General features: G+C 36.0%; 1 protein-coding gene across 2 annotated transcripts in view; it reads left to right on the forward strand.

The window, feature by feature from the left end:
* haus7 (HAUS augmin-like complex, subunit 7) overlaps positions 1-15,638 on the forward strand; it is a 57,271-nt gene that overhangs the window by 15,584 nt on the left and 26,049 nt on the right. For both annotated transcript variants that reach the window (XM_059956538.1, XM_059956539.1), the window contains exon 5: positions 5,548-5,660. In XM_059956538.1, the coding sequence (XP_059812521.1) occupies positions 5,548-5,660 (113 nt within the window). The remainder of the gene's footprint in view (positions 1-5,547; positions 5,661-15,638) is intronic.

Raw genomic sequence — 15,638 nt, forward strand, 5'->3', positions numbered from 1 at the left:
CCAAGTTAGGAGCCCATGGCATTACAGAAAAGTTACTAGCATGGTTAGAGCACTGACTGATTGTTAGTAGGCAGCGAGAGGGAATAAAAGGATCCTTTTCTGGTCGGCTGCTGGTGACTAGTGGTGTTCCACAGTGGTCGGTGTTGGGACTGCTTTTTATGCTGTATACCAATGATTTAGATGATGGAATAGATGGTTTACAGATGATATGAAGATTGGTGGAGATTAGGGTTGATGAAACAGGTAGGCTGCAGAAGGACTTAAAGAATGGCAAGAAAGTGGCAAATGTTGGAAAACAAATGTTCATGTACTTTGGTAGTTGAAATAAATGTGCAGACTATTTTCTAAATGTGGAGAAAATCCAAAAATCTGAGATGCAAAGGGACTTGGGAATCCTTGTGCAGAACACCCTAAAGGTTAACTTGCAGGTAGAGTCGGTGGTGAGGAAGGCAAATGCAATGTTAGCATTCATTTCAAGATATCTAGAATACAACAGCAGGGTTGTGATGCTGAGGCTTTATAAGGCAATGGTGAGGCCTCACCTTGAGTATTGTGAACAGTTTTGGGCTCCTTAAATAAGAAAAGAGGTGCTGGCTTTGGAGAGAATTCACAAGGATGATTCTGGGAATGAAAGGGCTATTACGCAAGCAATGTTTGTTAGCTCTGGGTCTGTACTCGCAGGAATTTAGAATAATGAGGGGGAATCTCATTGAAACCTTTCGAATATTGGAAGGCCTAGACAGAGTAGATGTGGAAAGGATGTATCCAATAGTGGTGGGAGGTTGTGCCCAGGACAACAGAGCACAGCCTCAGGATAGAGGGGCATCCATTTAAAATTGAGATGTGGAGAAATTTCTTTAGACGGGGGTGGTGAATTTGTGGAATTTATTACCACAGGCATCTGTGGAGGCCAAGTCATTGGGCATATTTAAGGCAGAGCTCGAAAGGTTGTTGATTGGACACGGCAACAAAGATTATAGGGTGAAGGCTGGGAAGTGGGGCTGAGGAGGGGGAGGAAAGGATCAGTCATCATGGAATGGTGGAGCAGACTCGATGGACCAAATGGCCTAATTCTGCTTCTATGTCTTATGGTCTTATTAACAAAGAAATACAATAGAATCAATGAAAAACTACACACAAAGACTGACAAATAACCAATGTGCAAAAGAAGATAAACTCTGCAAGTAGTAAAAATACTAGTAATAATAAATAATACCAGCCAAGATGGCGCTGGTGATCCACAGTGCCATGTTGCAAGCTGCTTACAAAGCTTATAAATATACCTCTTCTGAATTGCATTCACTGAAATCTGCAGCCTCTAATTTCCCTTTAAGCAACGTAATTTTGAACTATCTTAATGAACTAGTGATTTCACGATCTTCAGAAAGACTTGGTGGACTTCACTCCTAAGCATACAGGTACGGCACCTTTAAGCAAATGAAGGTTCATCACCATGGCCTGAGAGAGGAGGGGAGGACTTCAAGCCTGGGTGAAACACCAAATAATGAAAGTTCCTTGACCCAGCATCTTCTTAGCAATTGTACAGTTGCTGGAGAACAAGATTGAGGACCTAAGGGCAAGATTGCTGTATCTGATGGAAATGAAGAATTGCTGCATTTTCTGTTTCACAGAGACGTGGCTCACTCTGAACACGTTGGGTTTGGCAATTAGACCCGAGGACTATTTGATAGAAGAGGATAGACTGAACTGCTGATTTGGAGAAGACAAAAACTGGGGATCTATTCTTCATTATAAACTCTTTATGGTGCTTGGATTCAGCTGTCTTGGTCATATCACACTTTTTTTCCCCCAACCTGGAATATCGAATGATTTATTGCCGACCTTTCTACTTACTAAGAGAGCACTTCGTGATCCTGACCGCAGTTTACATACTGCTAAAAGCCAACATTAAGCAGGCACTCAAGATATTTGATGCTGCCAACATCAAACAAGCTGCCCAAATTGTAGTCAGGGACTTCAGTCAGGCTTATTTGAAGAAATCTCGGACCAATCATCAGCATATAACCTGCAGCACCAGCAAACTAGACCACTGCTATACTACAATTAGGAATGCCTTCCATTCTGTGCCTTGACCATACTTTGGGTAATCTGATCACTTGGCTGTCCTCCTACTTGCATACAGGCAGAGGCTAAAGGGCAAGGCTGCAGAGATAAGGACAACAAATAGGCGGTTACGTGAGGCAGACGAGCGGCTATAGAATTGCTTCAAGTCAGTGGATTGGGCAGTGTTCAAGGACTCATCAGAGGATCTTAATACACCATGGTTGTTACGGACTTAAGTAAAACAGTCCTTGGAGAAGTCTGAAATGCTTTTTCTTCGCAAAACATCCACGAAAACAGAGAAGTGCCCCAAAAAATGAGCAACAGTTAAACGTGAGAGCCCCAAAGTAACCCCCCCCAGATTTCCCCTCCTGTGCGTAAGCGGTGGCGATCAACAGTCCCCCCCTCCCCCCACCAGCAAAATAGAAGTGCACCCATGATCAAGCAGAAGCATGAGCTAAGCGATAGTAAAGACACAGACCTTGCAGTTACCCCAAAGACTATCGCAATTCATCTGGTATTCGACAACCCACAGGTTCTCTCTCTCTCTCCTTAATAAGGGAGAGGGAGGTGTCCCCCACTTTCACAGCGAGCAGGAGATATAACAACAACCCACTGGTTTACAATGTTAAAAAGTCTGTTAACAGCATGTGCCATTTTATTGGTTCTTTACTCAACCCTGGAACATTTGGACAGCAAAGTTGCATACATCAGGATGCTCTTTATCGACGACAGCTCAGCATTCAATGCCATTATCCCCTCAAAACTAATCAATAAACTTAAAGACCTTGGCCTCACTACCTCCAATTGGAACCTCAAGTTCCCCACTTGCAGACCCCAGTCAGTTTGGATTGGAAACAGCATCTCCACAGATGCATCAGAAGGCTGTGTGCTTAGTCCCCTGCTCTACTCGCTTTACACTTATGTCTGTGAGGTGAAGCACAGCTCCAATACCATATTTAATTTTGCTGATGATGCCAGTGTTGTTGGCCAAATCAAAGGTGGTGATGAATCAACATACAGGAGGGAGATTGAAAATCTGGCTGAATGGTGCCACAACAACAACCAGTCACTCAATGTCAGCAAAACCAAAGAACTGGTTATTGAATTCAGTGTGAGGAAACCGGAGGTCCATCATCAGAGGTGGAGAGGGTCAGCAACTTTAAATTCCTCTATGTTATCATTTCAGAAGATCTGGCAATTATGAAGAAAGCATGGCAGTGCCTCTACTTCCTTAGAAATTGTGAAGATTTGGCATGACAGCTAAAATTTTGACAGACATCTATAGATGTGTGCTGGAAAGTTAATTGACTGGTTACATCATAGCCTGGTATGCAAACACCAAAGCCCTTGTACGGAAAATGCTAAAAGAAGTAGTAGCTCCAGCCCAGTCCATCACAGGAAAAGCCCTCCCCACCATTGAGCACAACTACATGGAGCATTGTCACAGGAATGTAGCATCTGTCATCAAGGACACCCCCACCACCCAGACCATGGTCTCTTCTTGCTCCTGCCGTATGGAAGAAGGTACGCGACCCACACCACCAGGTTCAGGAGCAGTCACTACCCCTCAACCATCAGGCTGTTGAACCAGAGGGGATAACTTCACTTGCCCCATCATTGAACTGTTCACACAAACTATGGACTCCTTTTCAAGGACTCTTCATCTCATGTTCTTGATATTTATTGCTATTTATTTATTATTATTATTTTATTTTTTTTCTTTTGTATTTGCACGGTTTCTTCTCTTTTGCACACTGCCTTGTTGGGAGTGGTCTTTCAATATTGTGAACTACTTAAAATGTGACACTTGCCTGGCAGTGTAACACCATGTCTTAAGACCATAAGGCATAGGAGCAGAAATAGGCCATCCAGCCCATCGATTCTGCTCCTCCATGCCATCATGCTGATTTATTATCCCTCTTAACTCCATTTTTCTGCTTTCTCCCCATAATCTTTGATGCCCTGATTAATCAAGAACATATCAACCTCCTTTTAGAATGTACCTAGTGACTTGCCCTCCTTAGCAGTCTGTTGCTATTAATTCCATTGATTCACAACCCTCTGACTAAAATTCCTCCTCATGTTCTAAACCCTGTTATTCTGAGGCTGTGCCCTCTGGTACTAGACTCACTGACTATAGGAAACATCCTCTCCACATCCACTCTATCTACACCTTTCAGTATTCAATAGGTTTAAATGAGATTCCCCCCCTCCCCCCCCCCCCCATTCTTCTACAGTACAGTGAGTACAGGCCCAGAGCCATCAAACACTGCTCATACGTTAAACCTTTCAATCCTGGAGTAATTCTCGTGAACCTTCTCTGGCCCCTCTCCAATACAAGCACATCTTTTCTTATATAAGGGCGCAAAACTGCTCACAATCCTCCAAGTGTGGTCTGACCAATGCCTTATAAAGCTTTAGCATTACATCCTTGCTTTTATATTCTAGTCCTTTTGAAATCAATGCTAGCTTTGGATTTGCCTTCCATATTATTGACTCAACCTGCAAGTTAACCTTTAGGGAATCCTGCACCAGGACTCCCAAGTCTGTTAAACCTCTGATTTTTGTATTTGCTCTCTGTTTATAAAATAGCTTACACCTTTATTCCTTCTACCAAAGTGTATGACCATGCACTGTATTCCATCTGCCACTTCTTTGCCCATTCCCCAGATTTGTGTAAGTCCTTCTGCAGCCTCTCTGCTTCCTCAACACTACCTGACCCTCCACCAATTTTGGTATCGTCTGCAAACTTGCCCATAAAGCCACCAATTCAGACATCCAAATCATTGACAAACAAAGTGAAAAGATCTAAGTACCCTAACCAATGAAGTCAGGCTAACCGGCCTATAATTTCCTTTTTCTGCTTTCTCCCTTCTTGAAAAGTGAAGTGACATTAGCAATTTTCCACTCTTTCAGAACCATTCCAGAATCTAGTGATTCTTGGAAGATCATTACTAATGCCTCCACAATCTCTTTAGCCACCTCTTTCACAACCCTGGGGTGTAGTCTATTTGGCTCAGGTGTCTTTTCCACCTTCATACTTTTCAGTTTTGCAAACACATTCTCCTTGGTAACGGTAACTACAATCACTACTGCCCTCTGACTCTCTTGAATTCTGGCATTCTGTTTGTGTGTTCCACAGTGAAGACTGACAAAAGTTTGTCTGTTATTCTTTGTCCCCCATTACAAGCTCTCCAGCGTCATTGTTATTGGGGTCTTGCAGTGCCACTGTCCTAAATATGCTTTAATTGGTATTGTTAATTCATGAACTTCTAAACTTCTCATTATCCATGCAGATTGCTGCTTGATTTGTTTTGCATTGTATTCTGTATTCATAAGTATACAGGCAGATGTACTGGTACTCCTTGGGGGATCCAGGCCAATCTAAAAATGTTGACCCAAAAGTTGCTTTATTAGTTACATATACTGCAGGTTGTCACGTACGGATAATAACATTATAATGTTTTTCCTGGTTGTTATTAGGGCCAGGCAAGTCCCTTGAGACAATTAATGATGATGGATCAGATGTTAAAAGGCCTTCAAGAAGTTCAGCACGTTTGTGCATCAGCCTCAACAGACGTAGAAAGTATTAGCAAGTAAGTAGAGCAATATTTGTCATTAAATCCTGAAGTTGCCTTGTTCTGTTTTATAATTCCATCATTCTAATTTATTTAATAAAGCTGACCCTTCACTTTTGGTGCAGAGTGCATACGCATGTCGCAGGATGACGTAGACTGTGCTCTATAGTGATGTCTCACAAATATTTAGTTTACTCCTTGCACATTGGTTACTTCCATCATAGCATGGAAATCAGCTCTCATTGTTGCAGTTCAGTTTTGTGAAAAAATGTATAGAATCTTTGCGATAGTTCATTAAAGAAGAAACTGAAGCTTGTACATCAGAATATTTACATTTTTTGTCTCCTTTCCAGTTCCAGAGGGCATCAATCTCTTGTGTATTAATCTTGTCATGCAATCCTCTTCCTGTCCCTGTCTAATTGTGATAGGACTTTAATTAAAGAAGGTGTGCTGATAAAAAGCAATGCCTAAGCCTGTTGCCACTTGGCACTCATACATGCCTTCTGTACGAATTCCAGGAATGTAATCATGAGCCTTTGATTTCCCATCATGATGTCATTTGGAGCACATCAAATGAAAAAAATGGGGTGGGCACAGACTGTGTCAAACCCAGCTCCCAATAACGGAATTGTTCATTGCCCTGCACCTTAGAATTTAATGCATTTTCGATCAGCGGGTGACGCTCATGGAGTGAGTACTGTTTTAGATTCGCTCCATAACCTTTACTTTTTTTAACCTTTGATCACCCTTATTCAACTTATTTTTACCTACACCAAAAGACTCTTGCTATTTTTTTGGACTTAACGTTAAGAGTTTATTGTGAATTTTTGAAGATATGCAAACAGAAATGGTTCTTAGATCTAAAGGACGAGAACCTGGGCGGAACCCGAACGGTAATGGAAAGAAGCAAGCTCATCCACAACACACTGAATTAACTTATGAACTGTTTATGGAGGTTTTGGATAAAAAATTTGATGAACTACAACAAATTTTTAAACAAGATATAAAGGCTTTTCAAGATTATATGGTTAAGACGGATTCAGTAATTAACCAGCAGCAAGTTCTTATCACATCTGTGCAAGAAGACGCTTGGAAACGAGATTTGATAATTGAAAAATTGCAACAAGATTTAATTTCGACCACTAAACTGGTGGAAACACTTAAAGCCAAGAGTGTTGACCTTGAGAATCGGTCCAGAAGGCAGAACCTACGTATACTTGGTCTCCCAGACGGCATAGAGCAAGGCGACCCTTCGAAATATTTTGCTCAACTTTTAAAAGATGCGTTCCCATCTGTATTTCCAGATAACCCTCCGTTACTTGATCGCGCACATAGAATTATGCGTCGATCATCGAGTACTTCAGCTAAACCTTCGGTTGTAATTGTCCGGTTTCATTATGTACATGACAAAGAGCAACTTATTCGTGTGGCTCGGCGGGTAGGAATGGTTAAATTTCAGGATTACTATTTCCGCTTGGTAGAAGATTTTAGTCCTGAAGTAATGAAGGAAAGGCTTCTTTTTAAACCTCTGATGTCTGAATGTTATGAGAAAAATCTAAAACCTGCGCTCTTATACCCTGCGAAGCTTAGAATCTCTCTGCCGAATGCTCCACGTCGGGTTTTCCTTTCTACATCTGAAGCGAGAAGTTTTCTGAAGGAGAACTTACCTACTGCTACAGGCACTCATCTCTAATAAGTGAGTGATTTTGATCGTGTAAGATGGTTTTTGATTCCTCAAACCAGATTTTGTTTCTGGCTATTGGTGTAGGTTTATCCTATACTTTATATTTAAGTTAAAGTGTTCTTTCGTCATATTAATCGGTCTTTTTTATACACTTTAACCATTATATTATATTGCTGACTATTATTTTTGTTCCTTCAATTGTGTATTTTTAACCCTTCGAAGGTGAATTCTTTTTTATTATGGTGGTTTTTTGGAAAAATTTTTGGTTTTTTTTAAGATGGCGTTTTTTTTTCTCTCGTCTTCTTCCTACAATGCATCGCTTATCGCAGTTTAAATATTTTTTGATTTGTTTGGGTTATAACCTGATTTATAAGCTTTTAGTGATTATATTCTTTTTGTTTTTTTTACAACCAAGTATATTAAGAAGTGTGGTTTTAGTATAGTGATCATAATTTTTAAAGTCTGGGTGGATTTTTTTAATATATATCCTTTATATACGGAGTGGTCTTCCGCTGATAGGGGGGTAGAATTAGTCTCATTCTTTCCCTTTTCTAGCCGTATTTTGGCTTTTTTTTTCTTTTTCTTGTGGGGGTGGGGGGTGGTCCGTTTTCTAACCCTATTTTTCTTTTACCAGTTTGTTTTAGTTTTTTCATTTGGGCTGGTTTGAACTACAAATATGTCTACGATGTCATCACTTCCGGGTCCACTCTCTATTTTTGTTCCTCTTCCGGGTGCATGAGTTTATAATTTGGTTAACCCTTTTTATACCAAAGGGTTGATTTTAGAAATATGGTTCAGACCATCAATTTTGTGTCTTGGAATACTAATGGTTTAAACAATCCGATTAAACGAAAGAAGATTTTCAAAGTATTCCAAAGACTTAATGCTCACATCATTTTTGTACAAGAAACTCATGTGAGGAAGGAGGACAATTATCGCTTTTTTAGGTCTTGGCGGGGTCAACAGTACCATTCGAATTTGAATGCCAAAGTAAAGGGAGTTTCAATTTTTATTGACTCCTCTATTACATTTGTCCAACACAATATCTTTTTGGATCTGAATGGTAGACTTTTGTTAATTACGGGCTTACTTTGTAATAAAAAGGTTGCTATGGTTAATGTTTATGCTCCAAATGTGGATTGTCCTGATTTTTTTAAGTCCTTATTTACTTCTTTACCTAATCTAAATGAATATAAGTTGATAATGGGTGGTGATTTTAATTGTTTAAATCCTTCGATGGACAAATCTATATCTACTCAGACTTTACCCAATAAGTCGGCCACTTGTATCAACTCTTTCATGACTGATAATGGACTTTTTGATATTTGGAGATTTCGGCATCCTAAGGATAAAGAGTTTTCTTTCTTCTCACATGTTTATCATTCTTATTCGAGAATTGATTATTTTTTTATTGACTCTTGCTTGATTCCTTCGGTAAATGGTTGTGATTATGATATTATAGCTATTTCTGACCATGCTCCATTAAAACTTTATTTTAAATTTATGGATATAGTTCCTAATGCTAGACAATGGCGATTTGACTCTACCTTTTTGCAGGATCCGGACTTTATTAAATTTATGAATGAACAGATCGACTTCTTCTTTTTAACCAATTCCACGGAAGATATTTCTTACGGAACACTTTGGGACACTTTTAAAGCATATATACGTGGACAGATTATTTCCTATTCTGTTGGTCTGAGAAAGCGCATAAAGAAGGAAGCTCTTTTATTGGTTGATAAAATTAAAGAGATTGACAAGAAGTATTTGTTTACTCCTAGTAAGGAGCTTTTCAAGCAAAGGGTTGAACTTCAAACAGAATATAGTTTATTACTTACATCTTCGATTGAAAATCAACTGATGAAGTCCAGATCTGATTTTTATATACATAGTGATAAATCGGGTAAACTATTGGCTAGTCTACTGAAGAATGCTTTGGTTAAACGTCAAATTACTAAGATCCGTCGGCAAAATGGGGACTTGACAGTTAACCATGATGAGATAAATAAATCATTTCAAGATTTTTATACTTCCCTACATCATTCGGAATTTCCTCAGGATTGTGGTACCGTGTGTGATTTTCTTGGGAAATTGAATTTCCCAAGACTATCACCAGAGGATCTTTCAATATTGGAAGCTCCTATGACTGATGCAGAAATTAAAGGGGTTATTTCCTCCATGAATTCAGGGAAAGCACCTGGTCCGGATGGGTATACAGCAGAATTTTTAAAATGTTTTTCTGCTACTCTTTCTCCTTGGTTATATAAGGTTTTTGAAGAAGCAATTAGATTGGGAAATTTGTCACAATCTTTTTATAGAGCTTACATCTCTTTAATATTGAAGAAAGATAAAGACCCTACTGATTGCGCATCCTATAGACCAATATCCTTATTGAATGTAGATTCCAAGATTTTTTCCAAGTTACTTGCATCCAGGTTGGAGAAGGTATTACCCCAAATTATCTTGGAACATCAAACTGGTTTTATTAAAAATCGTTACTCTTTTTTTAATGTTAGGAGGTTATTGAATATTGTGTATACTCCTTCACATAATATTTCAGAATGTGTTATTTCATTAGATGCGGAGAAAGCATTTGACAGAGTTGAATGGCTTTACTTATTTAATGTGTTGGAGAAGTTTAATTTTAGTCCGACATTTATTTCCTGGATTAAACTGATTTATCACACTCCAGTAGCCTCGGTGTTTACTAATAATCAAAGATCTCCCTTTTTTCGTTTATTTCGGGGCACTAGACAAGGCTGTCCTGTTTGCCCATTATTATTTAATATTGCTTTAGAACCTTTGGCAATTGCTATCAGAGAATCACAGGATATTTCTGGTATTAATCATGGGACAGATACTCATAAATTATCTTTGTATGCAGATAATTTATTATTATTTATTTCTAATCCTGAGAAATCTATTCCAGCAGTTTTATCATTGTTGGCTCAATTTAGTGATTTTTCTGGGTATAAATTAAATCTTAATAAGAGTGAATTGTTTCCTTTGAATAGACAGGTCCCAATTTATGGAAACTTACCTTTTAAATTAGTTAATGACTCTTTTATTTACTTAGGGATTAAAATCACAAAAAAACCATAAAGACTTATTTAAGGTTAATTTTGTACCCTTAATTGATCAGATTAAGTGCTTGTTTACTAAGTGGTCATCATTATCTTTATCTCTGATAGGTAGGATTAATGCTATTAAGATAGTTATTTTACCTAAGGTTTTATATATTTTTCAAGCGCTACCAATTTTTATTCCAAAATCTTTTTTTACTAATATTGATTCAAAAATTTCCTCATATATATGGCAGAATAAAAATCCTAGGTTAGGTAAAATATACTTACAGAAGGCAAAGAAGGAAGGTGGGTTAGCATTGCCTAATTTTAGATTTTATTATTGGGCAGTTAATATTAGATATTTGATATGTTGGGTGAAAGATTGGGATGGATCTTTTAGCCATCGTTGGGTGAGCTTGGAAATTAAATCGGTACCAGGTTATGCACTGGGTTCTATTTTAGGGCCTTCTCTCCCTTTTGCTCTTTCTAAATTGCCGAAACGAATTGACAACCCGATAGTTAAACATACCTTACGTATATGGTTTCAATTTCGGAAATTTTTTAGTGTTGACTCAGTTTGTTTTAAATATTCCTATTGTATCCAATTGTTTTTTCCACCCTTCAATTATAGACCAAGCTTATTCGGCTTGGAAGACTAAGGGATTACTACGATTTTCTGATTTATTTTTGGACAATTGTTTTATGTCTTTTGAGCAATTATCTAATAAATATAATTTGCCTAGATTTCATTTTTTTTAGATATTTACAGATTAGGCATTTTTTAAATACTGTACTTCCTATTTTTCCAAATTTTGTGTCTTCAGGTATTTTGGAGAGTTTGTTTGAATTAAACCCTTTTCAAAAAGGGCTTATATCAAAACTTTATAATATAATTATGAAGATACGTTCAGAGCCCCTTTATAAGACAAAAAATGATTGGGAAAGAGAGCTTAATCTTATTATTCCTATTGAGAATTGGGATAGAATTCTTCAATTAGTTAATACATCATCTATATGTGCCAAACATTCATTAATACAGTTTAAGGTCGTACATAGGGCCCATATGTCCAAGGATAAATTAGCTCATTTTTATTCTTATATAAATCCTATTTGTGATAGATGTCAATCTGAAATAGCATCTTTAACTCATATGTTCTGGTCGTGTCCGCTTTTGAAAAAATATTGGAAAGATATTTTTGATATTATTTCTTTGGTATTGAACATTGATTTACAACCCCATCCTATTACCGCAATTTTTGGTTTACCAATGATGGACTCACTTCATTTATCTTCTTCTGCCTGTCGAATGATTGTGTTTCTTACTCTTAGAAGATCTATTTTGCTGAATTAGAATCCTTTTTTTTTCAATCTTTTTATTGAGTTTCATATATATATATATATAAAAAAAACATAACATAATAATGAATAGGTTATGAATACAATAGACTTGAAATTGCATTAGTAATAAGATAACAATATCCTATTAAACATCGACAAAAAAAAGTACATTAATCAATCAAGTCTATATAATTATATATGAAAAAAAAACAAAAATAATCATCAAAAGAAAAAAAAATTGAAAATATATTAAAAAAAATATATATTGAGAAAAAAAACACTAAACTAAACTAACATGGGCAATAATAATAGTTTACAAGTATATGATAGTGTCAACAAACTCCGGAACTCCATACCTGAACATGAATAAGCAGAGAGAAGGTCTGGAAAAGGCCAAATTAATTCATATGGAAATGTCGAATGAACGGTCCCCAAGTTTCTTCAAATTTAATTGATGAGTCAAAAATAGTGCTTCTAATTTTTTCCAAGCTCAGATAAGAAATAGTTTGAGAAAGCCACTGAAACGTGGTAGGAGGATTTACTTCTTTCCAGTTTTGTAATATAGACCTTCTGGCCATTAATGTTACAAAAGCAATCATTCGTCTGATTGAAGGGGAAAACTGATTACCATCCTCATTTGGTATACCAAAAATTGCAGTAATAAAATGAGGTTGTAAATCGATATTCCAAATTGAGGAAATGGTAGCAAATATGTCCTTCCAATAGTTATGTAAAGTGGGACATAACCAAAACATGTGGGTCAATGAAGCCACTTCTGAATGACATCTGTCACATTGAGGGTTAATATGAGAATAGAATCGAGCAAGCTTATCTTTAGACATATGAGCTCTATGTACAATTTTAAATTGTATTAAAGCATGTTTAGCACATATAGAAGAGGAATTAACCATTTGTAAAATTTTTTCCCATTTATCTGTTGATGTATTATATCGAAGTTCTTTTTCCCATTCTTGTTTAATTCTATCTGATATTTCTGGTTGTATCTTCATAATCATATTATAAATAAAAGCTACTAATCCCTTCTGACAAGGATTTAAGGTAAAAATCAAATCTGAGAAATCCATTGAAGTTGAATTGGGAAAAGATGGTAGAACTTTATGTAAAAAATTTCTGATTTGTAGATATCTGAAAAAATTAGATTTAGGTAATTTAAATTTGTTGGAAAATTGGTCGAAAGACATCAAAGTACCTTCAAAAAAAAGATCACGAAAACATTTTATACCTTTCCTTTTCCATATGCTAAAAGCTTGATCTGTCAAGGAAGGTTTGAAAAAAAAAATTAAGTAAAATAGGGCTATCAAGAACAAAATTTTTCAGAGTAAAAACTTACGAAATTGAAACCAAATTCGTAATGTATGTTTGATAACAGGATTAGATATCTGTTTATTGAATTTAACTAAATCAGCAGGAAGAAAAGAACCAAGAACGGAGAATAGAGAATATCCCTTTACCTCATCGCATTCCAAATTTACCCACTGTGGGCACAATGGTGAATCCAAATCTAATTTCCAATACATTAGGTTACGAATATTATTCGCCCAATAGTAAAATCTAAAGTTAGGTAAAGCTAAACCCCCATCTTTTTTAGATTTTTGTAATTGCCTTTTACTTAACCTGGGGTTTTTATTTTGCCACACAAATGAGGAAATTTTTGAATCAATGTTGTCAAAAAAAGATTTAGGAATAAAAATTGGTAAGGCTTGAAATAAATATAAAAATTTCGGTAAAATCATCATTTTAATAGCATTAATCCGACCAACTAATGATAAGGATAAGGGAGACCATCTTGTAGTAAGTTGTTGAATTAGATGAAGCATAGGTAAAAAATTCAATCTAAATAAATCTTTATATTTCTTGGTAATTTTTATACCTAAATAGATAAAGTTATCAGTAACAACTTTAAATGGTATCCTGTCATTCAATAAAGTTTGCGCGTTTAAGAGGAATAATTCGCTCTTATCCAAGTTTAATTTATAACCAGAAAAACTACCAAATTGAGCCAACAAGGATAAAATAGCGGGAATAGACCTGTCAGGATCAGAAATATATAACAGCAAGTCATCAGCATAAAGTGATAACTTGTATAATTTCTCATTACGGGTAATACCAAAAATATTAGGAGATTCACGAATAGCAATGGCTAAAGGTTCTAATGTGATATTAAATAATAAAGGACTTAAGGGACAACCTTGTCTCGTACCACGAGATAATTGAAAAAAAGAGGATCTATAATTATTTGTAAGAACAGAAGCAACAGGTTTAAAGATATATTAATTTAATCCATGATATAAAATTAGGACTAAAATTAAAATTTCTCAATGCATTAAATAAGTATGTCCATTCAACTCTATCAAAAGCTTTTTCAGCATCTAATGAAATAACACATTCTGGGGTTGTGGGTGATGAAGTATAAATTATATTAATCAATTTTCTAACATTAAAAAAGGAATAGCGATTCCTAATGAAACCAGTTTGGTCTTCTGAAATAATCTGTGATAATACCTTTTCTAATCTAATGGCTAAAATTTTTGTAAGAATCTTAGAATCTACATTTAATAATGATATAGGGCGATAAGATGCACATAAAGTAGGATCTTTATCTTTTTTAAGAATTAGAGAGATAGTAGCTTCATAGAAAGATTGAGGTAATCTCTTCTTAGCAAATGCATCATTAAAGATTTCACATAACCAAGGGGAAAGCAAAGAAGAAAAAGTTTTTAAAAATTCTACAATATAACCATCAGGGCCAGGAGCTTTCCCTGAATTCATTGATGAGATAGCCTCTCCTATTTCGGCCATAGAGATAGGAGCATCGAACAAGCTGCGATCTTCATCTGTCAGTTTAGGAGTATTCAAATTGTTAAAAAAATTATCCATCATGGACAGGTCAGCATCAAATTCTGATTGATATAAAGATTTATAAAAATCTTGAAAAGTGTTATTGATTTCTTTATGATCAGTAGTTAGATTACCGTCTTGTTTACGAATTTTAATAATTTGTCGCTTAGTCAAAATAGCTTTTAATTGATTAGCTAACAGTTTACCAGTTCGATCACTATGAATATAGAATTGAGCCCTGGTCCTAATTAATTGATTTTCAATTGAAGAAGATAATAATAAGCTATGTTCCATTTGAAGCTTAACTCTCTTCTTATAAAGTTCTTTGGTAGGAGTCACGGAATAAATCTTATCAATTTCCTTAATTTTATCCACTAATAAAGCAATATCTAAATATCTTTGTTTTCTTTTACCAACGGAATATGAGATAATTTGTCCACGGATAAAAGCCTTAAAAGAGTCCCAAAGTATTCCTCTGTCAATTTCTTCAGTATAGTTTGTTGAGAAAAACAAGTCAATTTGCTGTTTTATGTAGGTGATAAATTCTGGGTCTTGAAGCAAAGTAGCGTTAAGTCTCCAAGATCTAGTATTATTGGAAAAGTCCGAAATCTTAATAGATAACTTTAAAGGTGCATGATCCGAAATAGTAATAGAATCATATTTACAGTCAATAACATCCGTTAATAACCGATGATCAATAAGAAAATAATCAATTCTAGAATAACTATGATATACATGTGAAAAAAATGAAAATTCTTTATCTTTAGGGTTCAAAAACCGCCATATTTCAGTAATTCCTGAATCAACTATAAGAGAATTAATAAGTAAGGCTGATCTATTCGGAAGAGTTCGGATAGGTTTAGATCTATCCGTCGAAGGATTCAAACAACAATTAAAATCTCCACCCATTATCAACATATATTCGTTTAGATTAGGAAGGGAAGTAAATGTTTAAGAAATTCAGGGCAGTCAAAGTTTGGAGCATAAATATTAACTAGAACCACTTTTTGATTAATAAGTGAACCAGTTATCAACAAAAATCTGCCCTGT

This window comes from Hypanus sabinus, chromosome X1 (genome assembly GCF_030144855.1).
Source record: "Hypanus sabinus isolate sHypSab1 chromosome X1, sHypSab1.hap1, whole genome shotgun sequence".
NCBI lineage: Eukaryota > Metazoa > Chordata > Chondrichthyes > Myliobatiformes > Dasyatidae > Hypanus > Hypanus sabinus.